This window comes from Macaca fascicularis, chromosome 6 (genome assembly GCF_037993035.2).
Source record: "Macaca fascicularis isolate 582-1 chromosome 6, T2T-MFA8v1.1".
Taxonomy (NCBI): domain Eukaryota; kingdom Metazoa; phylum Chordata; class Mammalia; order Primates; family Cercopithecidae; genus Macaca; species Macaca fascicularis.
Window position 1 is genome coordinate 184,984,331 of NC_088380.1, and position 26,698 is coordinate 185,011,028.

The following is a 26,698-nucleotide window of genomic DNA, read 5'->3' on the forward strand; positions in this document are numbered from 1 at the left end:
AGGCGGCGGCACCGCGCGGGAGGGAGCTTGGTTGTGTCGGTGGGTTCCCGTGCGGCGGCGGCGGCCAAGGAGGAGGAGACACAGTTGGAGCAGCTCCGTGGGCTGACTGGGGCGAGGCCTCAGCAGCGCGAGCTTGAGTGCGGCCGAGCCCGCGGCGCCTTCCCCGGCTGGTGGGGACGAGCGGGCCCCGCGGCGTCATCGGCGGCGAGGTGAGCGGCGGCCGGCGGGCGGGAGCTCTGGCGGGAGCCGCGCCGGCCTGACGCGCTGTCGCCGCTGGTTGCAGGAGCCGCCGCGCCTCGGCCTAGCATGTCGGAAGCGGGCGAGGAGCAGCCCATGGAGACGACGGGCGCCACCGAGAACGGACATGAGGCCGCCCCTGAAGGCGAGTCCCCGGCCGGGGCTGGCACGGGCGCCACGGCGGGGGCTGGAGGCGCGACCGCGGCGCCCCCGAGCGGGAATCAGAACGGCGCCGAGGGCGACCAGATCAACGCCAGCAAGAACGAGGAGGACGCGGGGTAGGTGCGGGCGCGGGCGGACGGGGGCGCCGCCTTTGTTCCGGGGCCGCCTTTTGTTGGCGCCACGCGGCGGGGGGAGGGGCGGCGGCCTGGCCCGGGTCGGGGCCGGTGCGGCCCGCGGACTGTCGCCGCTGCGTTCGCGGGCGGGCCTGGCGCTGCCACTCGCGCTGGAGTTTGCAGGAGTTTGTTGGGTCAACTTTGGCGCCGCCCCGGGGCCGTTTGTGCGCTGCCGGGGCCGGAGCCGGCGCAGGGGCGGGCGGATGGCCCGGAAGAGGGAAAGCGCTCGGACCCGGGGCCGGGCGGCGTCTCGGGCCGCGCCGGGGCTGCGTGGGCGGAGTTGGCGCGAGCCGGGGCCCAGGCCTCCCTCCTCCGCCTTTCCCGGGGGCGGAGTCACGGTCTGAACCCTGGGCGGGCTTGGCCCCCGGAAGCATCGAGTTCCTTGAAAAGAGTTCTCAGGAGGTGGCGAAGACGCTGGCCCTTTGATACATGGTTGTAGATAACAAATGAATTTCCAGTTGTGAGTAGTTAGGGCCCATGTCCCTGGTGAGGTGGTCCTTTCTTTGCTTCTCACAGCCTGGGGCTGCAGAGCCTTGTTAAGCTTCGTTAGGGTCCTGGTTGAATTGAATTTGGAGGGTAGTGGAGATTTAACATCCTTCTAAGGTGCACCTTGCAGACTCTAAGGGTAGCTGTAGACTTTGTGAGAGCTTTGCCAGGGCCAGTCCTTTCCAAAATCACAGCTTGCTTATAAGACTTGTTGCCATGTGTCTCACCCTACCATTTCAGAAAAATGTTCGTTGGTGGCCTGAGCTGGGATACTAGCAAAAAAGATTTAAAAGACTATTTTACTAAATTTGGAGAGGTCGTTGACTGTACAATAAAAATGGATCCCAACACTGGACGGTCAAGAGGGTTTGGGTTTATCCTGTTCAAAGATGCAGCCAGTGTGGAGAAGGTAAGCTGGGTGCTGGATTTCAGCAGTCTCAGTGGAAACGATTTGAATTCTAAGAGGACACCTTTCTTACAGCATGACTAGTTTGTGTGTTCTGCATGTGGTTGAGTGCTTTGGGCAAAGCCAGAGGTTATATTCCGGTTTTTGAGGGGATGAAAATACAAATTAAGCTGGGAGTGAGAGTATGTGCTGGAGTGGTTCGGGAAGATTATAGTTGACATTCATTACCTTTTATGTGCCTATTCTGGGCACTGTGCTAAACATCTGGGAGGATTACAAGAGAGTCTAAGATTGCTATGATAGGCTGTTAGCCCCATTTTACAGGACAAAAACCAAAACCCTGAGGCTCAGACATTTAAGTAGAAGAGGTCACAGCTAGTAGGGAGTGGAGCGAGGATTTCATCCCCTGCAGCCCATCTTCAGCCTGTGCTGAGTCCCTGCTGCTTTGCTTCTGGAGATGGGCCTCACGCTGGGACTGCTTGGGCAGAAAGAGCATGATCAAAGGCTTGAGGGTGAGGACTGCTTTCTAGGTGTCGAGGTAAACCAGCTGTACTTGAGGTTTGAAGAAAATTGGGTTGGGAAGTTAAGCTGGGGTAGAATTTGGAGGGGGTGAAACACATTTTTTATCTGTGCTGGTGTCTTCATGGCTTAGAGAGAAGGGCCTTGTCTGGCTCATGCTGCTGAGTCAGCCTGACCCCTTTCTGTTGGAACAGGTCCTAGACCAGAAGGAGCACAGGCTGGATGGCCGTGTCATTGACCCTAAAAAGGCCATGGCTATGAAGAAGGACCCAGTGAAGAAAATCTTCGTTGGGGGTCTGAATCCTGAAGCCACTGAGGAAAAGATCAGGGAGTACTTTGGCGAGTTTGGGGAGGTGAGTGTGGCCCTGGGAGTAGCCCATCAGCTGCCCTAAGGCTGCCTTCTTTCTGGTCCTTGGTATCCTTGGCTGAGTAGACCCTCCCAGGCAGGGCTTATTTTTCACTCTCTGCCTTCAGTGGGGTCTTTTCTCTTGTGAGTCCCCTATATGCTCTGGGGTAGAGAGGTATTGAGCCTGAGTTTGCCTATGCTTTTTGCAGATTGAGGCCATTGAACTTCCAATGGATCCAAAGTTGAACAAAAGACGAGGTTTTGTGTTTATCACCTTTAAAGAAGAAGAACCTGTGAAGAAGGTTCTGGAGAAAAAGTTCCATACCATCAGTGGAAGCAAGGTAAGGTGTCCCCAACTCTGCTGGGCATCCTGTGCTGCTGGAGAGCTGGCCCTTAGAGGGGTGGGGGTTAGGGGTTGGGCCATGGTGCAGGAGCTCTCCAGGTTGGTTAGACCTAACTATTTCTCTGAAGTGTATGCTGCCCTGGTTGGGGCAGTGTTCTGATCCTTCAAAGACTTCCCGGGCTGGGAGGACTGCCAGTAAACAAACACAGGATGTGAGGGAGGCAGGAGAAGGTGGCCTCTGAATAGAGCAGGTTGAGTAGCCTCTTTAGTTTGTCATTTAAAGCTAGAGGTGAGAGTGTTCTAGATTTTTGAGTCCAGGGTGTATGAAGCCTGCAGTTAAGGTCTCAGAAGATCCTAGAACTTCTGCAACTCACTGATTTTCCTCTGTGGTGAAGTTTTTCTTGCTCCAGAGCCTTTTTACCTCCTTCTACAACCAAATCTTTGTCCACTTCCATCCGTTTTGCTGCTTTGGTGTTTTTTGTTTTTTTTTTTTTTTGCTTTGAGACAGGGTCTTGCTTTGTTCAGGCTGGGGTGTGGTAACACTATCATGGCTCACTGCAACCTTGACCTGGGCACAAGGGATCTTCCCATCTCAGTCTCTCAAGTAGCTGGCACCACAGGCATGCACCACCATGCCTGGCTCATATTTTCTTTTTTTTTTTTTTTTTTTTTTTTTGAGATGGAGTCTCGCTCAGTCACCCAGCCTGGAGTGCGGTGGCACGATCTCAGCTCACTGCAAGCTCCACCTCCCGGGTTCATGCCATTCTCCTGCCTTAGCCTCCTAACTGGGACTACAGGTGCCCGCTACCATGACCAACTAACTTTTTTGTATTTTTAGTAGAGACTGGGTTTCACCATGTTAGCCAGGATGGTCTCAATCTCCTGACCTTGTGATTCGTCTCTCGGCCTCCCAAAATGCTGGGATTACAGGCATGAGGCACTGCGCCTGGTATTGTATTTTTTTTTTAAAGCCTGGTCTCACCATGTTGTCTGAGCTCACCATCCTCTGCATCAGGCTTGTAAACTGTTGGGATTACAGGCATGAACTGCCTCACTTGGTCTTCTGGGCACCTCTTTTAAGTCAACCCTATACCCAGGCAAAAATCCTTCCAAAGATCTCCCAGGATCCTGGCCAGCTTAAATCCAGGGTCAGTTGTGCTTTCAAATGACTGGAATCATGTGCAGAGACGTGTAGCTCTTCCTCCTGAACTCTGGTCAGGGAAAGGGTAGTTCAGGCTTCAAGTTGGCAGTTGGGAGTTGTGGGTGCGGCCTGCAGTGGCAGGGTGTGGCAGGCTCTGTTTCTGAGCAGGCGTTGGCAGCCAGATAACGTAGGACAGGTGGAGCTCCTGGAAGTCTCTGTCCTGGCTGGGAGTTTGGGAAGATTGGATTAGGATAGTCTTAAATTTTCTATAAAGTGACAGTCTTTGAGGCAGTTAAGGGAGGCATTGGTTATTACTCCATTGGACAGTGATAAAGAGGCCTTTTTCTCTATGTGCCATAATGGGAAATGGGGTGGGAAGAGCCTCTGAGGCAAAGTTTAAGTGAAACTACTGGTAGTGAGTCTTAGAAGTAAGTATATTTAGTTGGTTGTATTCAGTATTTTTAATTCAGTAGGATAGAATATATATGAGATTGCATTATTTTGCCGATTAAAAGTATGACTATATGGGGACACTGTAAAATGTACTATTTTTAATGGGGGTGCGTGTCAGGATTTTCTTTAGAAATACACTGGTCTGGTCTAACTTATTTAAGCAGGAGCATTGAAAGTACCCCAGCCTACCCCATCCCACCCTCAGTGGACAAAAAGGAAATTGACTGACTTGAGGGGATGCAGACATCTGGGTCATCCCAACAGACCAGTGGTTAGGAGGAGCGGGTGGGTAGCATTATGGCCTCAGGCAGGCCCCCCATCCTGAGCCTCTGAAAGCCTCTGAGACTTTATCTGTAAGAGGGAGGTCAGGGTCGCCTTCTCAATAGCATGTATTTGAATGAGATGAGTTTCTTCTGTAAAGAGAAAAAGATGTTAAAATCTCATTGTGTAAGGCGCCTCATCTGAGAAGTCTTGTCTGACCCTCTAGCCCAGTAGGACCAAGGTGTGATGCCTGCTCCCAGCCTGTCCTCTGCTTCCCTGGGCTGCAGTTGGCCCAGTTGCCTGCCTCCATTAGACATGGAGTTGCCCTGGGGCTGAGATGCCCATCTCAAGTGCATTCTGTGGGAAGGGTTCTCTGCTGGAAGGCCCGTGGTTTTAGTTGGGATTCCATGAGCTTTATTTAGCTCAAGGGTGACCTCCCACACTAGCATATTTTGTTTTTGAGCAGATGGACCTGATCTGATGTTTGTTGCAGTGAAGATCTTTGTGCAGTCACTGCCCTGAGTTTGTCCTACTGGCCTGACCACTGTCCTCTTGGCTTTTAGTGTGAAATCAAGGTGGCCCAGCCCAAAGAAGTCTATCAGCAGCAGCAGTATGGCTCTGGGGGCCGTGGAAACCGCAACCGAGGGAACCGAGGCAGCGGAGGTGGCGGTGGAGGTGGAGGTGAGTGGAACCTGGATGAAGATGGGTCCTGTTTCCCTGCCTACATGGAGCCTTCCAAACCTGTCTCGGGGCTCCCTCCGGTGCTGTGCAGCAGGGGTGGGCAGACTGTGTGAGGTGGGGGACGAGCAGGAAGAGGAGTGGCTCTGGGTCAGGGCTGTGTGCTTGAGGCTGCTGCTGCCCCTTGGAATGGCTTGGGTGCCCAGGGCAGAGAGAGCATTTGTGTTATACTCTGGGGGAGGGGACATGATGGGTGTCTTGGCTTTGTGGATGTCCTGAGTCTGGTACACCTGTGAGCAGGTAGGCAGAAGGGTGGGTAGGGCAGAGCTGTGCCAGGCATTTATCCCCTTCCATCCCAGGCCCCTCTGACTCCAAAGCCTGAACTGCATCTTTTTAAAGGCCAAGCTGCCAAGGAGAGTGGGAGTGATCAGAGAGTGACTGAGTGAGTGAGCTGCCTTGTTTGCCCCAAGTAAAGCTAGCGTCCTGGTCTCTGGTCCTCTGCTTGGGTCTCTCAGATGCAGGGTTGGGCCCAGGGCCCTGTACACCAGAACAGCAGCCCCTTGGCTTCTGCCTGAGTTGCCATAGTAACCCTGCCACCCAAAGGGCAGGATTTCCTCCATCCTAGCTCCTGCGTATGCTAAATGGTCCACGGGCCCCTGTGCCCTGCTCCCCCCACAGGTCAGAGTCAGAGTTGGAATCAGGGCTACGGCAACTACTGGAACCAGGGCTACGGCTACCAGCAGGGCTACGGGCCTGGCTATGGCGGCTACGACTACTCGCCCTATGGCTATTACGGCTACGGCCCCGGCTACGACTACAGTAAGTAGGAGAGAGGGAGGCCCCATCCGCTCACCCACCCCCAGGGGAGGCAGGACAGACAGTGCAGGAGCCACTGGCAGCAGGGGCTTTGGAGTCAGACAGGCCTGGCTCAGCTATGAGAGCTACTCAGTTTTGAGCCTTAGACTTCCGGGTCTTAGTAACATGAGGAAGGCAATCTCTGCTGTCACAGGGCTGGTGAGGATCCTGCAAAGATGCGTATCAAGCGCGTGGCACAGGGCAAATGCTTGTAAATAGTAGCTGCTATGGTTGTTCTTATCCCTAGGTCAGGGTAGTACAAACTACGGCAAGAGCCAGCGACGTGGTGGCCATCAGAATAACTACAAGCCATACTGAGGCGGCAGCAGGAGCGACCAACTGACCGCACACATGCTTTGTTTGGATATGGAGTGAACACAATTATGTACCAAATTTAACTTGGCAAACTTTCTATGGCCTGTCCCATGTGCATCTTATTTAAAATCTCCCCCATGGAAATCACTCTCCTATTTACTATTTCCAGAGCTCTAGTTGTTTAGGCAGCGTGTGGTGTCTGAGAGGCCAGAGCGCCATTATGGGCTGATTTTTATTACCAGGTCCCCCAGAACCAGGCGGGAGGCTCTGCTTCCTGCTGCCACTCTGCAGCCTGGACCTGTGGACCCTGGTTGTAAAGAGTAAATTGTATCTTAGGAAACCAGTGTCACCTTTTTTTCACCTTTTAATTTTATATTATTTGTGTCATACATTTCCTGTAATGGAAGTGTTAATTTTACTGTACTTTTTGGTACCTTTTGGGAATCTAATGTATTGTAAGGTATTTTACACGTGTCCTGATTTTGCCACAACCTGGATATTGAAGCTATCCAAGCTTTTGAAATAAAATTTAAAAACCCCCAAGCCTGGGTGAGTGTGGGATATGCTGTGTGAGACCTCTTGCTCAGGGTGGGGGGTACCAGGTGCCCTGGACTTTGGGCTTCCTCCTGCAGCAGGCCCAGTTGTGGGGGTGTCCTTTAAGGACTGCCCTGCTTAGAACTGAGCCCTCTTTAAAGAAAGGAATAAGAGGTCTATGGGGAGTGAGGATGGGGCAGTGAGGGCTCACATCCCCAGCAGGCATGTCCCCTCCTGGGACACCTTAGAACCACCAACCTTCTTGGCTGATGAATGAAAATCGATTCTTTACACACTAGGGCAGTGCCAGGGCCAGCTGAATTGGTGCACAATAGTGCCCCTCCTGGCTGGTGAAGAAAAGCCTGCTCTAGCAGGGGATGTTTACTGGCTGGATTGGAGCCCAACTCCAGGTCTGGCATTTGGGGCGTATGACTAGGTGGTTACAAGAGGCAAGGGTGGGTTGGGGTTCCACATGGATACAGCCCCATAGGTTTCAAGGGAGGAAATAGCTGTTCTGCCATCAAGTGCAAGCTAAGCATTGGAGATTTTCCAGTGTTGAAGAAACTAACCTTTGGGAAGGAGCATCAACCAGAACAAAAAATGTCTTAAGAAAAAAAAAAGGCTGTTTTCTGAGGCTGCTTGCTGCCGATGGTAAGGAACCCGCTTTGCATCTCCCAAGAGTAAGAAGCAAGGCCCACTCACCTGGAGTACACTTAGGCAGAGCAGGGCTAGCTTAGAGCTGGAGCCTCAGCGTCTGGCAACTTCGCACCTTCTCTTCCATGTCTGAAAAAGACCACAAAGCCATGCGGACTCAGTCACCTTTCTCTGCTGAAGATGCCCTGTGACTTCAGTGTCCAAACTGGAGGACAGTTTAGAGATTGGGCCCTCTGGCTATCCACACCCATGTCCCATTCCCCAAAGGAGTGGCAGCAGTTTCCTGAAAAGCACAAAGCCAGCCCTCAATTCCTCTATTTCTAGTCTCCGTCCAGGATCCCCAAGCCTGTTCTGTGGCCAGCCTTTGCCCCACAAACACTCCTTTTCATCAGATCCCTACCGCTTCCAATTTGTGTCTAGCAGGGATGGGCCTCCGCCCCCAGCTCCAGAGCCCCGGGATTAGGCATGCCTGTGGGTAGCAGTGATCACCCAGAGGTAGGAGGGCACAGGTTGCTTGGCTGGCAGCTCTGATCTCTACTGTGAGATGCAACTTTGCCTATGTGGGGTCTCACTGAGCTATAAATGGCAACACAGCCATGAGATTTCCTTGTAAGTGGATTTAGGGGGGGACCCTGGGTTGACCACGACCATCCTAGGTGATGGGGAATGTGGGGTAGAATTTCATTTTGCATCCAGTCTCAGTGGTACAAATCTTTCAGCCACCCAGCAGCCTCATGTGACCTGCCTCATACAGAATGAAACGACTGCCATCTCTACATTCTAGGCTGGCGGTAATGGGGTCTCAACTCCCACTGTAGTTCTTATGGCCTGTTTCTCAGGCCCACCACTGATTTGTCCTGCGTACATCTGATGCCTGTCGAGGCAGGCTGGGTGGTGGCTCAGCTCCCACCTGCTGACAGCCCAGGAAGCTCTTAGGCACAGGCAGGAATAGGAGCAGACTGGGCATGAAAGACCCTCTCTGTTGCTCCTTGCACTGTCCAGAGGACACGTGCCTCTGCTCTTGGACTCTTGTCCCCTCCCTGTTCCATGCTAGGAGGCTCTAGTTGCTGGCTTCAGGCTGGGTTCTAGAGACATGGCCAAGCTCAGGCTTCAAGCTCACCAGTCAGAATGGCATCCAGCTTTGCCACCACCTGCCGTGCATTGTCCAGGCTGAAGCACATTGGGGGTTTAAACTTCAGGATGTTCCTCCCAGGGCCATCAGTGCTCAGCAAAACGTAGTTCTCCTTCAGCCTGTGAGGACAGGACACCCCTTCATGTGGCCTTCAAGGCCTTCCTCAGCCTGGCCTTGGCCTCATGTCCAGTGCTCCAGCCATACTGCCTTCAGAGCCTTCCATGGGCCAGTTCCTGCCAGGACTCTACTGGTCACCCCTACCAAAGTCCTGTGCATCTGGCCCACAGCCGCCCCTGCTTGGGGTGCACTGTACCTGGTCCTGAGCCTGCTGCCCCACAGAACAGGCGCCTTGCCTCACCTAACCACCTGGAGCCACAGTCCAAGCCAAGAGTGAATGGCCACAGGGAAACAGCAGACTGCAACAAGAGTCCCTGCATTCTCTGGTTTTCTGTGTGGTTGACGTGATGTATGTTGTTTTTTTAAGAATGTCCAACATCGCAGTTGGTGTAATGGGCCCCACGTGTCCCTCACGAGCTTCAGGAATCTCCCTGGCCTGTCCTCTGAGTTATCTTAAAATTCCAGTAGAAAATTTCCACCTCTTCTTAGGAAGATGGCTTTATCTTAGCATCCTTTGTAGCTAGTAATCACTTTTAGTCCACAGTCTAACCTCATCTCTGAGATGAGGGGTCTGCATGGTTGTGTTTATATTCTTTGATTCTTGTTCCCATTCTTTTGTAAACCTTGTTATTTTTATTTCTTGGGGGTTGGGAGTCTACCTTCTGGTTTCATTTTCCTATCCCAGTCTTTCTGGCACTGACCATGGCCATGCCAGAAAGGACAGGGCTTGGACTTTGGAGTTAGACGGCCCTGGGGCCAGATTGAGCTCTTGCCACCTAGCAGGGTGACTGCAGGTGACTTACCCATTTCCTCACTGAACTGGAAAAGCACCCCCAGGGTACTGTGAGATGAAAGAGTAGGCTGAACTTGGGATCTGTTTCCTTCCATGCCACCCGACCATTCCGAATCCCTGAGACTCCTGGGAGCGGGGTGGGGGTGAGCTGGGGATGTGACTGACAGCAGAGAGAAGGCAGGGACTAGGAAAGGCCAAGTTCAAACACAGCACAGAGAGATTTACATCAATACCATGCATGTCTCACAATTTGAATAAGGACACATCAAATACCAGAAGAGCTTTCCATGGTGGCAGTGGGGGAAGGGGGAGGCCTGGGGAATGGAGATAAAAGGGAATAATCATTAAACTAGAAGAAGTCCTGAGGCCTCAGGGTCCAAGTGAAAGGACAAGCAAACCAGGGCAGTGGGACTGGTGGAGTCTTGAGTTCTGAAACACCCCCCAACCCAGCTTAGGAGCAGGAGTCCTGTCCATCCCAACCACCTGTCGTGCGGCATGGCAACCCTGAGTCTGGTGCTGCCACAGCTCCCTGGTGTGAATGAAGATGCTTCCCTTCTCCAGGCCAAGGTGGCATTAGTAGGGGTTCCTGGGTCTGAGTGCCCTGCTAGCTTGGGCATTCTAGGCAGAGGTGCTGCTCTGGTCTGGGAACAGCCTGTGTCTCATCTGCAGCCTTCGCAGTCAGGCACTGAGTACAGAACTACTAACCACTTATCTCTGTCCTCAGCTGATAGCATCAGCTGTCCCCCCGCCCACCACCACCCCCGGCCCCAGCCCTCTTTCAGTCAAGTCTGTGGCCCAGAGTGCTGGGGGTACAGATGAGCCTCCTTTCCACTAAGGGCCTCTGGCCCTGCAAAGAAGCACCTGGGGTGTCTCTTATTCCAGGAAGCAACTTGTTTCAAGAAAATACCTTGATACCAAGTAGGCAGCCTCTTCAGTTGCTGGTGTCCTTGTGGCCTCATCTTTGATCAGATCCACACCGATGAAGAGCCCAACACCCCTGCAGGGGAAGGTGATGACATCGCAGGAGGCCATGCCTGAGGGGCCAGGGTGCTCGCCTCACCCCATCTGGGTTCCTACCTGTGCCTCCTGGGGAGGCTGAGCACAGGAGGCACCTTCAGAAGGTGGTGAGAATAGTTTCAGGGAATAACTGGGCTGGGAGGGATCTTTGGTGTGGACAGAGGAGAGAGGCTTGGGGATAGCTAGGGGTCAGGTCATATCCTGGCTTTCTCCTCCCCGGGAGTGCCGTTTTGGGCAATAGCACCTCTCAGTGTCTCAGTCCTCTTGAGAGCGGACATAACCCCACCATCCCAGGTTGTTAGGTGAAGAAAATGGTACCACACTGGGCCCTGGCAGGTTGGTGGTGACTGCTGCCCCCAGAGTCTCACCTGACATCCCCGACGATGGGATGTTTGATTTTTTGCTGCCTGAGGAGTTCCATCAGGAAGCTGCCCACACTGGTGGCATGAGCCTGGAGCTGCTCCTTCTCCAAGACATTCAGGACGGCCAGCCCCACAGCGCAGGACACTGGGCTGCCCCCAAACTGAGTCAGGGACAAAGAACATGTCAGATGCCCCAGCAGAGTGGGCCATGCCCCAGAGTCAGGGTGAGGCAGAACTGCCACACGGGTTCCAAGGCCAGTGGCAAGAGCACAGGCCCCAAACCCCTTTAGGGTGCACAGTCCTCAGTGGTAGTAAATGGGGTTCAATGGGGGCCCCCATGGGCTGTCCTGGCTTTCCAGGAGCTAATGTGACTGCAACCCAGGTCAGGTACCCCTGAAGTACAGTAGGAGCCCCTAGAAGATACAGAATCAGAAGAGAGGGTGTCCTGTTTGTTCCCACAGAGCTAGTCTTTACCAAGAGAGGCTTTAAGGCCCCATCTCCTGGGCCCAGACCCACAGCACTGGACTAGGCACTTCCTCCTTCAAGGAGGGTCAACGCAGCATGCCAAGGCCCACCCAGGGAAAGCCACTTAACACACACCTGGAGGTCTTTGGCTCCTTTTCCCTGCCCACCCTGTCCTTATTCTGCAGGTATCTGAGTGGAGACCTGTTTTTTAGAGGATCACGAGCAAGGTGTCTCCTGCAGACCATGTTTTTTGTTTTGTTTTTAAACTACGTCTTTAAAAACATCAGCTTTGTTGAGTTATAATTTCCATATAAACTGTGTTTAAAGTATAAAGTTCAATGTGAGATGACAAATGTATGTACCTGTGTAACCTCCCTCGCAGTGAAGTTACAGAACATTTTCATCACTTCCTTGTGCACCCATCCCACTACTGCTGGCCCCAGGCAACCACTGATCTGCTTTCTGTCACTATGAGACGCTACAAGGGGCTTTGAAAGGCTGTGACATATTCCTGGGAATCTAGAAGACCATTCATATGCACAGGGATGTGCTCATACTGAGTGCTGTGTGCGTGCTCAGGAAAGATCTAGAAAGCCCTAAGCTCTCACCACTGGCTACCTTGAGGCTCTGCAGAATGAGGAAGTAAAGGCTAAGGCAGTTACAAGCTCTTGGCTGAGTTCCAGGTCATTAAGGCGATCTCATGGTTAGAGGACCACTGAGCTAATCAAGCAGAGACTATAGTGGCCACACATGACAGAGAACACACTTTACAGAATTGGTTCAGAAAAGGCACAACACCACCAGAAAAAACCACCATGGGGAGGGAGGAGAATATGATCTCCACAGTTGCCATATTACATTACTTAAAATGTCCAGCTTTTAACACAATTCTGAAACATGCAAAGAAGCATGGCCCAGACATGGGAGAAAAAAAGCAATCAATGCAAACTGTCCCTGAGGAAGGTGACACTAACCTTATTGGACAAAGACTTTAATCAGATGTTACAAATATGTTAGCTGGGTGCAGTGGCTCATGCCTGTAATCCCAGCACTCTGGGAGGCCGAGGTGGGTGGGTTGCCTAAGCTGAGGAGTTCGAGACCAGCCTGGCCTGGGCAGCACAGTGAAACTCCATCTCTACAAAAAATAAAAACAGCCAGGCGTGGTGGCACATGCGTGTACTCCCAGCTGCTTGGGGGGTGAGGTAGGAGGATCGCTTGAGGTTGAAGCTGCAGTGAGCCACGACTCCAGCCTGGGTGACAGAGCGAGCCCATCTCCAAACGAGCAAACAGAAACAACCCCAAAACCAAGTATGTTAAGAGAACTAAAGGAAACTACACCTAAAAGATTGAAAGCAAAGCATGAAAATGATGTCTTACCATAATCTAATGATAAAGAGATAAATTATTAAAAATCTGAAGTTGATAAGCACAATAAATGAACTGAAGCATTTTCTAGAGAGGCTCAACAGATTTTTTTTTTTTTGAGACAGTCTAGCTGTCACCCAGGATGGAGAGCAGTGGTGTGATCTCGGCTCACTGCAACTGCTGCCTCCCAGGTTCAGGCGATTCTTGTGCTTCAGCCTCCCAAGTAGCTGGGACTATAGGTGCGTGCCACTACATCTGGCTAATTTTTGTATTTTTAGTAGAGACGGAGTTTCACCATGTTGGCCAGGCTGGTCTTAAACCCCTGACCTCAAGTGATCCACCCAGCTTAGCCTCCCAAAGTGCTAGGAAATTACAGGCGTGAGCCACTGCGCCTGGCAACAGCAGATTTAAGCTGGCAGATGAAAGAAACAGTGAAAAAAAAAAAAACGTCAATTGAGATTGTACAGTCTTAAGACCAGAAAGGAAAAGGAATAAAAACAGTCATATAGACCCGAGGACACAAGCACACCAACATACTGAGTGTCCCAGAAAGAGAGGAAAGGGGCAGAACAAATACGAAAACTTTAAAAACCCTATATAACTTGCAATGAATTGAATGTGTCTCCCCCGATTCATATGTTGAAATCCTAACCTCCAATGTGATGGTATTAAGAGGTGGGGCCTTTAGGTTATTAGGTCACAAGAATAGAGCCTTCATGAATGGGATTATGGTTTTATAAAAGGGATCCCAGAGAGCTCTCACCCTTTTGACGACATGAGGGCACAGCGAGAAGTTGGCTGTTTGCAACCTGGAAGAGGACTCTCACCAGAACCCAACCACGCTGGCACCCTGATCTTAGATTTGCAGCCTTCAAAACAGTGAGAAATGAATCTGTTTATAAACCACCCAGTCTACAGTATTTTGTTATAGCATCTTGAACTCACTAAAACATAACTTTTTTTTTTTTTTTGAGACAGAGTCTCGCTCTGTCACCCAGGCTGGAGTGCGGTGGCCGGATCTCAGCTCACTGCAAGCTCCGCCTCCCGGGTTCACGCCATTCTCCTGCCTCAGCCTCCCGAGTAGCTGGGACTACAGGCGCCCGCCACCTCGCCCGGCTAGTTTTTTGTATTTTTTAGTAGAGACGGGGTTTCACCATGTTAGCCAGGATGGTCTCGATCTCCTGACCTCGTGATCCGCCCGTCTCGGCCTCCCAAAGTGCTGGGATTACAGGTGTGAGCCACCGCGCCCGGCCTAAAACATAACTTTTAAAGAAATTAAAGCAGCAGTTAAATATCTTCCCACAAAACACAAGGCCCAGATGATGGCTTTATAGATGAGTTTTTACCTTCAAAGGACAGATCATCCCAATTTTATGTAAAAGAAAAAGAAGAAATATTTCCCAATTCATTCTACAAGGTTAGTAGGACCCAGTTACCAAAACCCAAGGTATAAGAAAAAAATGTGAGCCAATATTTTACTCCTGAAAATAGAGGCCAAATTCATAAAATATAAGTAAACAGAGTGCAATAATATAGAAAAATGATAATATTCCATACCCAAGTTCAATTTGTCCCAGGTCTGCAAAGATATTAGAAAAGCCGTAAATATAATTCACCATGATAACAAATTAAAAGAGAAGAAATATTGCTTTAATACATGCATAAAAAGAACAGGATAAAATTCAATTCCTTTTTATAGTAAAATCTCATAGTAAGTTAAGTAGTAGGAGATTTTCTTAACCTGATTGAGAACATATAGTAAAAATCTGATCTAGGCCAGCTGCGATGGCTCACACCTGTATAATCCCAGCACTTTGGGAGGCCGAGGCAGGCAGATCACCGGAGGCCAGGAGTTCAAGACCAGCCTGTCCAACATGGCGAAACCCCATCTCTACTAAAAATGCAAAATAAGCTGGGCATGGTGGCACATGCCTGTAATCCCAGCTACTCAGGAATTGGTGGCATGAGAATTGCTTGAACCCGGGTGGCGGAGGCTGCAGTGAGCCGAGATCATGCCACTGCACTCCAGCCTGAGTGACAGAGTGAGACTCCATCTCAAAAAGAAAAAAAAAGTATATATATAGTAAAAATCTAGAACGAACATCATCCTAAATGGACAAATAAGCATTCCCATAAACTGGACAAGTACAAGACAAGCATTGTCACTGCTTGTATTCAACTATCTCCTAGCAGTCTCTCACCCAGTGTAGTACGACAGCTACCATTATTTGGAGATGATATAATCGTTTACATAGACAAAACAACCAAAAAAAGTCTGCCTATAAATTATTAGAAATACTAGAGTTTAGCAAGGGGATAGATATTAGTATAAGAAAGTATTTTATACATCAGCTGCAAACAATAGATATATAAAGACATCACCATTTCATGATAAAACTATCAAATATCTAGGACTAAATCTAATGATGTGTAAGATCTTTATAGGGAAAATTATAAAACATACCATATTCATGGATAGGAAAAGGAATATTGTAAAGAAATCAATTCTCCTTGGCCTGGTGCTGTGGCTTATGCCTGTAATTCCAGTACACTGGAAGGCCGAGGTGGGTGGATCACAAGGTCAGGAGATAGAGACCATCCTGGCTAAGACAGTGAAACCCCGTGTCTACTAAAAGCATGAAAAACGAGCCAGGCGTGGTGGCGGATGCCTATAATCCCAGCTACTCAGGAGGCTGAGGCAGGAGAATCGCTTGAACCCGGAGGCAGAGGTTGCAGTGAGCCGGGCGACAGAGCGAGACTCCGTCTAAAAAAAAAAAAAAAAAAACCTCCTCAAACTGATCTAAAGATCAAGCAATTCCCCTATCAGAATCCCAGCAGGGTTTTTCATAAAATGTTTAAAGGTAACTCTTAAATTTTTTTTTTTTTTTTTCTTTTTTTTGAGACGGAGTCTCGCTCTGTCGCCCAGGCTGGAGTGCAGTGGCGCAATCTCGGCTCACTGCAAGCTCCGCCTCCCGGGTTCACGCCATTCTCCTGCCTCAGCCTCCCGAGTAGCTGGGACTACAGGCACCCGCCACTGCGCCCGGCTAATTTTTTTCTATTTTTAGTAGAGACAGGGTTTCACCATATTAGCCAGGATGGTCTCGATCTCCTGACCTTGTGATCCGCCCGCCTCGGCCTCCCAAAGTGCTGGGATTACAGGCGTGAGCCACCGCGCCCGGCCTTAAAATTTAAATCAAAAAGAAAAGAGACAGGAATAGTCACAGGTGAAAGGGGACTTTTTCTACAAGATACCAGAAGCTATTATGAATGTAAAACCTATTATGAAGCTCTAGTAGTAATGTGGTACATGAACAGTAATCTGATCAAAACTGACCAAAAAAGTATAAAAGCTCTGAAACAGATCTTCTCATGTGTGAACTTTGGTTACATAACAGAGGAGGAATGTAAGATGAATGGAGAACAAAGGGAGCAGAGAAAGATTTTTGAAAAAAGGAAAACACTGGTATCACATGCACAGAGGATGTAATTGGATTCCTGATTAACATCATGTACAAAAATGAACTGCAGATGGAGTAAGGACCTATATGTCAAAACAAAGTGTTAAAAGACTTAAGAGGAAACGTAAATGAATATATTTGTAACTTGGAGTAGGGAGAGAGATCTTAAACAATATATGAAAAACCCTGTCTATAAAATAAAACAAAATGATAGAGTTGACAATGTTAAAATTTAAAACTTTATCATAAATATGTAAAGGGAGTGAAGATAGGTTATAAACTGGATGAATATATTCACAAATACACAACTGACAAGTGATTAGCATCAAAAATATATAGATATGTATGTGTTGGTATACACACACAGATACACACATATACAAACAGACACAAAACTCGCACAAATTAACCACTAGTAAGTCAAATCAAGAAATGGGCAAAAGACACAGGCATTTCAGTGAAGAGGAAACAAATCGTCAATAAACACATGAAGAGATACTTCATGTAATCTGAAATCAAGGAATGGCATATCAAGACCACACAAGCTACTGTTTTACGCTCCACTTGACTGGCAAAAATTAAAAGGCACTGAAGTAGATACAGTCCGGGTGCAGTGGCTCACGCCTGGAATCCCAGCATTTTGGGAGGCCAATGTGGGCTGATTGCTTGAGCTCAGGAGTTTGAGACCAGCCTGGGCAACATGGTGAAACCCCACCTGTACCAAAAATACAAAAAATTAGCTGGGCATGGTGGCGTACACCAGTGGTCCCAGTTACTGGGGAGGCTGAAGTGGGAGGATCACTTGAGCTCCGGAAGTAAAGGCTGCAGTTAGCTGAGATTGCACCACTGCACTCTGGCCTGGGTGACAGAGTGAGATTCTGTCTCAAAAAAAAAAAAAAAAAAAGGGCCGGGCGCGGTGGCTCAAGCCTGTAATCCCAGCACTTTGGGAGGCCGAGACGGGCGGATCACGAGGTCAGGAGATCGAGACCATCCTGGCTAACCCGGTGAAACCCTGTCTCTACTAAAAAAAATACAAAAAACTAGCCGGGCGAGATGGTGGGCGCCTGTAGTCCCAGCTACTCGGGAGGCTGAGGCAGGAGAGTGGTGTAAACCCGGGAGGCGGAGCTTGCAGTGAGCTGAGATCCGGGCACTGCACTCCAGCCTGGGCCACAGAGCGAGACTCCATCTCAAAAAAAAAAAAAAAAAAAAAAAAGATGCTGGGCACAGTGACTCACGCTTGTAATCCCAGCACTTTGGGAGGCTGAGGTGGGCAGATCACCTGAGGTCAGGAGTTCAAGACCAGCCTGACCAACAGGGAGAAACTCCATCTCTACCAAAAATACAAAATTAGCCAGGTATGGTGGTACATGCCTGTAATCCCAGCTACAAGGGAGGCTGAGGCAGAAGAGTTGCTTGAACCCGGGAGGCAGAGGTTGTGGTGAGCCAAGATTGTGCCATAGCACTCCAGCCTGGGCAACAAGAGCAAAACTCCATCTCAAAAAAAAAAAAAAAAAAAAAAAAAAAAAGATATACACTATATACACTACTGGTGGGGTGTTAACTTGTGAACTACTTTAGAAACAAATGTCATTATCTTTTAAAATTAAGGGTGAACACATACCATATGAGCCAGCAATTCCACCCTCAGGTACAGTCCTAAGAAAAACTCTTGCCACATGTACAACAGAGACTTATGAAAATTGTTCAGAGCAGCACTCTTCATAATTGCAAAAAAAAAAAAAAAATGGAACAAGCTCAAAGCACATCAATAGTAATGGATGACTGAACTGTGGTACATTTATACAAAGATTATAAAGCAGTCAAAGCAAATGAACTTCAGTGACAGGCAATAGGAAGGATTCTTAGTGATGTTAGCAGAAAAAAAAAAATCCCCAAAGAGTATATACAGCATGATAGACTTCATATAAAGTCAAAAAACAACTAAATAATATGGGATTGAGAGTGATGGTTACCATGGTTATTTGGAGTGATGGGTGGAGGAGGCAATGAGAGGGAATTGGGGGAAACATCTGGAGAGATGCAGGATATTATCAAGGTCCTAGCTTTATTAGGGATGCTGGCTTCTCAGGTGCTTAGAACATTAATAAAGGTTAACTGAATAACTAAAAGAGGGCTATGCACAGACAGATGTTGAGAGTCTTCCACGAACCAAGGATTCTATCTAATGATGTACACTTGAGGGTCAAGTAAAACAAAGAAATAAACAAAAGTTGGGATGCTGCTCCACTGGGCCTTTGTTGTTCCCCTTACACAATCTACTTGATTTCCTGCTCAGCCAGACTCAGATCTGGTCTTGCCTTCTGTATGAAGCCTGCACTGCTTGTCCCACAGCTCTTCACTCACCTCTTGCCCGGGATGTCCTTTGTGCTGTCACAGCACCGTGAACACACTACTTCCACTGTCATCCACACTGTCATGACCATTTGTCTGTGAGCCTGTCTTTCGCTGACTGAGCTTCCGAGGCTCTGTGTCACGTGGACACAGAGTGATGGTTTTGCCTGAATGCACCGAAGTGTCACTTCCCTCACCCCTAAGGACCTTATCCTGCCTTATCTATCTTGCCAAATCCTGACATGTTTCAGTCCCCAATTGAAACTGGCTTTTTTTGAGGAACTTAGTGTAATTCTCAACCCTCTGTCCCTGCCCTTCCTCCTCTGGGCCTCCTCCTCTCCTCCCTGGACCAGCTCCCTTCCTCCAGTTCTTTCTCCACACTGAGCACCAGAGATCTTTCCAAAGGGTGCTCTCTCCAGGATTAAAACCCTCCTGTTGTCCTCAGTCTTCAGGATCAGTGCAGACTCCCTGGCTCTTTCCTGTGGGTCTGCTGCTGCCTGCCATGGTCCTCTCACCTGCTCTGTAACTGCTGCCTCAGGGCCATTGAATATGCTGTGTCAGCTTCACTCAGGGGAAGCTCTTGACTCTGTACCCCAAAGACAGGGAGCCACTGCAGTGTGAACTCTGCTCCTAGATCATGTGTTACCCAAGTAGACCACACTCCTCACGCCTCTTAACCAGCTCAAGTTCCAGCACCTGACACAGGGCCTGGCACAGAATGGGTGGCATCTGTTGGAAGGAAGACAGGGACTCGTAGTTTTATATATATTTTATAAGACAAGGTCCCTTGTGACAGCTTTTGGATTGACACTAATTTTAAAAGATGTTTTATGTTTTCTTACCTGACCTGGCTATAATCTCCTTAAGGATAGCGTCTTGGAAGTGTGTGCTGGGCACAGCGCTAGCCCTGTAGCCTTTGCTGACTAAGGACAGGCTGATCACTGGGGGCCTATCAGAACCAATGTTGCTCCCTTGACTTAGAGCCGTCACTCACCGTGTTGAAGTACTCAACGCCGGTGGCTTCAAATGCCCTCGCCACAGGCTGGGTTGTGGCCACACAGGCAACAGGGTGGCCATTGCCAATGGACTTGCCCATGGTGACGATGTCAGGGACAAAGTCTTTTCCCTGGAGCTGGAAGGCCCAGAAGTGCTTGCCTACTCGGCCAAAGCCAACCTGGATCTCATCGGCAACAAAGACCCCTCCGGCCTTGTGGATGTGCCTGTGGCAGAGGACAGATGACTGACATGGGGGCTGTGGTTGGGAGGGATAAGATCAGGAGTCAGGAGGTCTCGGGGCTTTGCATCCTGGCTCTGCCAGCAGTAAGGTGGGGGCCTTGGGCAATGGCTGGCCTTCTTTGGGCCATTATTTCTTTAAGGGCTTTGCCTCAAAATTCTGGCAGTCAGGCCAGGCTGAGGTTGGGATTTGGACCGGACGTTGGAAAACCCCATAGAGCCCTGCCCTCCCTAGGGCAGACCCTGCCCACCTACTCACTCTGCCACTTGGGAGAAGTAGCCAGCAGGGGGAATGATCTGCCCTCCCACACTGGGCAGAGACTCAGCGAAGAAGGCTGCAATCTGTGAAGAGATGGACATTGGGGACACGACCATGGACGTGCGCAATGACCAGCTTAGCCTGCCCTGCTAGTGCTAGCTTAGTCCGAGCAAGACAAGTCACCATCATTGCTGCACCCCTACTTTGGGCTCCATGTTACATCTGAAGGTTTGCGACTCAGTTTTCTCTCAGGCCTCCGGCCAACTCTTACCACCCGGATGCCTCCAGGCCCCTAGTACTTGGCATGCTCCAAACTAAATGCACTGAGTTTTCCCCCATAAGCCTGTTCCTTCCCTGTCCCCCATTCTTGATCCACGCCCCCTCCCTCAACCCATCAGTCAGCACGCCCAAGGATTCTACCTCAGCCCCCTCGCTAAACCTACTCCTTGCTCTCTGCCTGGACATGCCTGCCTCCTGCAGATCTGCCCGTTTCTTCCTTGGACTCCTGCAGAGGCCTTCTAACTGAATGACTCTTCCAGTCCATCCTCCACATGGCCACCAGGGTGATGATGCCTCAACCCAGAGAGCTGAGCATGTCACTGTTGTTTAAAACCCCTCAGTGACCCCTTCTGCATATGGCAATGATTTCCCAACTGTATTCTGCCTTACAGGTGGGAGGGCAGGGCAATGGGATGGGACACTAGTCCCCCACACCCGTTGCAATCAGAGCAATCTCCGTTTTTAGGTTTTATAGAAGTGGTCGTGGAGCACCTGAAACGCATAGGCAAGGCTTCCCTGGTCGGGTTCAGATAACCTTTCCGGCCCCACAGGCTGCCTTTCTTTGTCGTACCTCCTGTGTCTGGCTCTGTCGCTCCTTCAGTGAAGCCTTCAGAGAGCCCTCACCTGTCGCCAACAGTCTTCCCTCTGTTATCACCGTGGGTAACACACCTCTCTCTCCGACGTCTGCACCTCCACTCCATCTCCACTCTACTGCCCCTGTCAGGCCTCCCCACAGCTCACTTGGGGTCTACTGGCCACTTCGTGGTCACCTGACCTCAAGCTACCCCATTCAGATCTATCCCCCACATAGCCCTGGAGTCGGAGAGCAGCGCCAGCCCCAGAGCTTAGCGCTCTCCCGCTTAAGACTCTGGTGGTTCCCGGGGGCCTCCAGGGCAGAACTGCAGCTGCTCAGCCTAGTTCTGGTGCCCTCTGGCATGTGGACCCTGCCTGCCTCTCCAGGCTCAGCTCCTGGCCACACATTCACACGGTTCCTCAGCCACCCGTCGGGATGCCCTTCCTCTGCTACTCCCCACCCCATCTGGAGTGGCTGACCCCTACTGTGTCAGGGAGCACCTCCTCCAAGGACCCCCCTTGACATTCCCCAAGGCCTGCTCAGGCTCTGGCTGCCTATCATGCCCATGCTAGTGCACTCAGACCCTCTGCTGAGCCCGAACTGCCCCTACCCCAGATTCCTGGAGGGCAGGGCCTCGTTTGGTTTTCTCTCTGGGTTCCCAGCATCTAGCACAGTGGTGGTGACAACAATGGAGGTGACATTAACTGTTTGCTGGATTGGACAGGCGCGGACATAGTTACCTTCCTGCCCTTCTCCTGTGCACTGCTGACCACACGTTTCACCTCGTTGGCATAGGCCACGGCTGGGTTGGGGTGGTCCTCCCGGTAGGGGCCCCGGTAGGTGTCTGGGAGAGGTGCCTGTGGGGAGTGACAGCGCCACGTTATCTGGGCTTGGGGACAGGCACCGACCTGTTGTTGAGTTGGGCAGTGCATACCACGTGGACCCACTCCTTCTGGCCATCCAGGTTGCGGAACTTGTAGGGACTGATGTCAATCAGGGAGCTCAGGTGGCCGTGATACGCACTGGGGAGGAGAAGGGAGGGTAGGCTCGGGTCCGGGCAGCTCCTACTCCCTGGCCCAGTCTGACCATGGTCTCCCCACCCTTGAAGACACACAGGGGAGGCCAACTTTCCTGACAGAGCCCCCAGGTTCTTGGGAACTTGGGAAAGAGCACGGGCTTTGGAGTCAGCAACACTTCTTGCAAGACTGCTGACTGGCTATGTGACAGCAGCTCATCATTTAACCTCTTGGGGTTGTTTTCTCTGCTGTGAAATGGGGTGGGAGTTCCTCTTTCTGGTTTATAATGAATCTTAAATGTGTTGATACTGTCAGCCTCAGCTTTGTGCACATCACACACTCAATTCATGGGAGCTACTGCTGTGGCAGTTTGAACATGCAAAATGTTGTGGGACCACCTTTGACTCCCTTACAAAGCGCACTCTGCTCCCCAGAGCTGCCTTCCCAGAATGGTGGCCCAGGGTGACAGAGCCTCCGGGGGGTCTCAGGCCTGGTCCTCTGCCTGCCACGCTTGTCTTCAGTAGCCCAGGCCCCTTATCCTCCCTGCCTAAGGCACCCGGAGTGAGTCGCACAGATCCCCAAGCAGCCTGTGCGCCAGGCTTCTGGAAATGGTAGGGCTGTGAGTTGCACTTACTGGTCTAATACCACCACGTCCTGGTGTCCCGTGTAGTGGCGAGCCAGCCTCAGGGCCAGGTCATTGGCTTCTGACCTATGACCGAAAAGGTGGGCATGACTGAGACAGTGGTCCAAGAGCTTCCCAGAGAGAAATGCTGAGGGCAAGAGGACCCTTCTAGCAGCAAGAAGATTCTCAGGACATCAACTAGTCAGTCACTTGCTTATTTGTTTGGTATACATCAAATGCCTCCTATGTACTAGAAGCTGGGGGCAAAAAGAGTAGGTAAAACAGGCCAGGGGCGGTGGCTCATGCCTATAATCCCAGCACTTTGGGAGGCCGAGGTGGGCGGATCACGAGGTCAGGAGATCGAGACCATCCTGGCTAACATGGTGAAACCCCGTCTCTGCTAAAAATACAAAAAACTAATGTGACATGGTGGCGGGCGCCTGTAGTCCCAGCTACTCAGGAGGCTGAGGCAGGAGAATGGCATGAACCTGGGAGGCAGAGCTTGCAGTGAGCTGAGATCACGCCACTGCACTCCAGCCTGGGAGACAGTGAGACTCTGCCTCAAAAAAAAAAAAAAGGTAAAACACACACGGCCTTGGCTCTCCTCTTGGCTCTCCTGGAATTTACATTCTCGTATGTGTCATGAAACTTGTTTGGAAAAAACTCAAACCATTGTTTTTCCTCTGCTTTCACACTACGACAATCAACACAGAAGACTTCTGTGACTCCAAAAAATATGTAAGGATTTCTTCCTGCCAGCAGGCAAGCAATCGGATTGCAGCAACACCAGCTGGGTGTCCTCCAGTTCAATTCCAACACTCTCTACGTGGAGGCAGCATCAGATCCCACAGCATGAGGGCTCAGTGCCCAAGACTGCCCCACAGCCCCCTGGGCACCAGTAGCAAGTCGGCCTCTGGAACTAATTTTCTTTTTTTGTAGAGATGGGGTCTCACTATATTGCCCAGACTGGGGGCTCAAGCATTCCTCCCACCTCAACCTCAAAGTACTGGAATTATAGGCATGAGCCACCGTGGTGGCCACCTTTGGAAATTTTTTTTTTGAGACAGAGTCTCACTCTGTTGCCCGGGCTAGAGTGCAGCGGCTGATGTTGGCTCATTGCAGCCTCTGCCTCCCAGGCTCATGGGATTCTCCTGCCTCAGCCTCCTGAGTAGCTGGGATTACAGGCGCCCACCACTATGCCCAGTTGACTTTTTGTATTTTTAGTAGAGATGGGGTTTCACCATGTTGGCTAGGCTGGTCTCACACTCCTAATTCTCCTGCCTCGGCTTCCCAAAGTGCTGGGATTACGGGCGGGAGCCACCGCACCCAGCCCCCCTTTGGAACTTCTGACCAACTGGCTTCAAGTTGAGGTTCCCACAATTCCCTCTGTAGGTTCAATTAATTTGCTGCAGTGGCTCACAAAACTGAGGGAAATACATTTACTGGTTTGTTATAAAGGATATTATAAAAGATACAGATGAAGAGATGCATAGGGGGAGATACGAAGGAAGGGCATGGAGCTTCCCGTGCCCACCCTGGGCGCACCACCCTTCAGGAACCTGTGTATGTTCAGCTATCTGGAAGCTCTCTGAATCTAGTCCCCTTAGTTTTTATGGAAGCTTCATGACAGCAGCATTCCTTCTCCCAGGACATGGGGTAGGACCCTCTCTGGAATGAGAGTTTTATGACCCACCATCAGAAAGGTGGGGAAGATTAGAGTCCCGCCTTGGGCAGGTGAAAGGAAGGCAGGAGAAGGTTAGAGTGATTGTCTCCTGAGGCCTGACATCCAATGTTGTAACAAAAGAGTGTAACAAGGGCTGTGGGAGTTATGAGCCAGGAACTGTGAATAAAAATGTGTGTGTATGTATATATGTGTGTCTGTGTATTTATATATATGTGTGTGTACACATACATATACCACCACAAAAGCCAAAAAAGAAAAAGTGATCCTTTTTCTAAGTGCTATGACGGATGCTCTGGGAGAAAGCCAGAGGGAGCATGTTTACGGGCTGAGCTGCCACCCCCCACCCCCAATTTATGTGTTGAACCTCTAATCCCCAGTAGCTCAGAATGGCCCGTATGTGAATGGATATGAAGATAAGAGAGGTGATTCCGTTAAAATGAGGCTGTCAGGGGGCCCCTAATCCAATCTAACTAGTGTTCTTATAAGAGGAAATCTGGACAAAGAGACACCAGGGACACTTACACACGGAAGACCAACCAGGGCCATCTCCAAGCCAAGGAGAGAGGCCTTAGAAGAAACCAACCCTGCCAACACCTTGATCTTAAGACTTCCAGCCTCCAGGACTGTGAGAAAATAAATGTCTCTTGTTTAAGCCACTCAGTCTCTGTTATTTTCTTATGGCAGCCAGAGTAGACCAACAGAGAGGGTCAGTGGAAGCGTCTATGGGGAGGTAACTCGTGTACTGAGTCCTGAGGGAGAAGTTTCCAGACAGATGGAGCAGCACGCACCAAGGCCTTGTGAAGGAAAAGAGCTCAGTATGCTCAGGGAACCAGGAGAAGATGATGGAGGCCAGCGCCTAAGGAGGGCAGGGTAGGAGAGGAAGCGGGGAGACATGCAGGGGCCAGGTGCACAGGGCTGGGAAGGAGCCTGAGTTTTCTTCTCAGTGCCATGTGAAGCCACTGAAGAGTTTTAATGAGAAAAGGAACATGAGTCAGCTCCCATTTTAAGAGGTGGCCTCTGGCTGTGTCTAATGGAGTCGACAAGAATAAAAGTGGAAGTGAGAAGACCAAGGAAGAGGATGCCAGGTGAGAGCAGGTGGTGGCCATGGAGATGGAGAGGTAGAGGGAGTTAAGAGGCATCATGGAGATGGAGGAGGCAGGATTGATGCAGGACTGGGGAGCATGTGGTTTCTGCCTTGAGCAGATATAGGTGGTGATGCCCTTTACAAGGCAAGATGAGCAGGGTGAGTGGGGACAGTCTTCTTGGGCAGGTTAGGGAGAACAGTACCACGGTCCAATCAACCCTTTCTTGCCTTGTGGACACATGAAGCTGGAGATGTTTGTCAGATGTCACAGGCGCAGTTAGAACCTCAAGTTGGAACATATGCAAATGTCTGGGCTCAAAAAAATTTGCGAGTCACCAGCACATGGATGCTATTTAATACCAAGAGAATGGAAGAGATCACCTGAGGAGCGGGCTCAGAGAAAAGTGGCCCAAGACCAGCCCCAAGGAACAGAGGAGGAATCAGCAAAGAAGACAGGGAAGGAGTGGCTAGAGAAACTGGCAGAAAACAGGAGAGCACAGCGCCCCGGAAGCAAGAGGAGACAGCACTTCTGGAGAGCGGTAACTGTCCGTTACTGCCGGGACAGAGTAAGACGACACAGCAAAGAGACTGCTTTGGATTTGGCAACATGGAAGTCACTGGAATCCACACAGAATAAAGCTGGTGGCATAAGAATGCCCCTCCTGGCCGGGCGCGGTGGCTCAAGCCTGTAATCCCAGCACTTTGGGAGGCCGAGACGGGTGGATCACGAGGTCAGGAGATCGAGACCATCCTGGCTAACACGGTGAAACCCCGTCTCTACTAAAAAAAAAAATACAAAAAACTAGCCGGGCGAGGTGGCGGGCGCCTGTAGTCCCAGCTACTCGGGAGGCTGAGGCAGGAGAATGGTCTAAACCCGGGAGGCGGAGCTTGCAGTGAGCTGAGATCCGGCCACTGCACCCCAGCCTGGGCGACAGAGCAAGACTCTGTCTCAAAAAAAAAAAAAAATAAAAAAAAAAAAAAAAAAAAAAAAAAAAAAGAATGCCCCTCCTCCACCACCACTGAGGAAGCACCAGCTCCCTGCTGTTTCCAGAGGCTCCAGCTCTTGACATGGGAAATGTCTGGGCTCAAGTTCCTTTCTTTGAATTGCTATTACCCCATCTGCAAAATGAAGATGGTGAATTCCACTTCCTAGAAATTATCTGGGGGGCAGAGATGACTGTACTATGTGAATGGCAACAATAATCATTACTATAATTCAACGCCACCACCTACGATTCGCTGGAATGTTCTCTCCCAGATACGCTGTAATCACCTGCCTGTTTGTCTCCACTGCTGATCCTAGTGTGAGCTACCATAACCTTT

The 26,698-nt window shown here is 50.4% G+C and overlaps 2 protein-coding genes across 20 annotated transcripts in view; one reads left to right on the top strand and one right to left on the bottom strand.

Moving 5' to 3' along the window:
• HNRNPAB (heterogeneous nuclear ribonucleoprotein A/B) lies at nucleotides 1-6,918 on the top strand. Of its 2 annotated transcripts, XM_005558707.4 has the most exons (8): nucleotides 1-209; nucleotides 284-515; nucleotides 1,299-1,467; nucleotides 2,178-2,336; nucleotides 2,539-2,670; nucleotides 5,091-5,208; nucleotides 5,884-6,024; nucleotides 6,308-6,918. In XM_005558707.4, exons 2-8 carry the CDS (start codon nucleotides 307-309, stop codon nucleotides 6,376-6,378), a joined length of 999 nt encoding a protein of 332 aa, XP_005558764.1. In that variant the 5' UTR covers nucleotides 1-209; nucleotides 284-306; the 3' UTR covers nucleotides 6,379-6,918. The 2 variants fall into 2 exon arrangements, with proteins under 2 accessions (XP_005558764.1, XP_005558765.1); XM_005558708.4 differs by lacking the exon at nucleotides 5,884-6,024.
• PHYKPL (5-phosphohydroxy-L-lysine phospho-lyase) overlaps nucleotides 4,251-26,698 on the bottom strand; it is a 26,811-nt gene continuing 4,363 nt past the window's right edge. For 2 of the 18 annotated variants that reach the window (XR_012414455.1, XR_012414456.1), the window contains exons 4-14: nucleotides 22,620-22,694; nucleotides 21,904-21,991; nucleotides 21,710-21,826; nucleotides 20,117-20,199; nucleotides 19,619-19,844; nucleotides 10,991-11,145; nucleotides 10,513-10,602; nucleotides 9,616-9,789; nucleotides 8,684-8,814; nucleotides 7,612-7,692; nucleotides 4,251-4,679 (exon numbers count right to left, since the gene is read on the bottom strand). Coding sequence is in view for 7 of the 18 variants with exons in the window: in XM_005558702.4 (XP_005558759.3) it covers nucleotides 7,643-7,692; nucleotides 8,684-8,814; nucleotides 10,513-10,602; nucleotides 10,991-11,145; nucleotides 19,619-19,844; nucleotides 20,117-20,199; nucleotides 21,710-21,826; nucleotides 21,904-21,991; nucleotides 22,620-22,694 (1,015 nt within the window). In the remaining 11 variants the exon portion in view is untranslated. Of the gene's footprint in view, nucleotides 4,680-7,611; nucleotides 7,693-8,683; nucleotides 8,815-9,475; nucleotides 9,920-10,512; nucleotides 10,701-10,990; nucleotides 11,146-12,288; nucleotides 12,585-19,618; nucleotides 19,845-20,108; nucleotides 20,200-21,709; nucleotides 21,827-21,903; nucleotides 21,992-22,619; nucleotides 22,695-26,698 lie in introns of those variants that run through there. The other 16 variants (XR_012414457.1, XR_012414460.1, XM_005558702.4 and 13 more) reach the window with 13 other exon arrangements.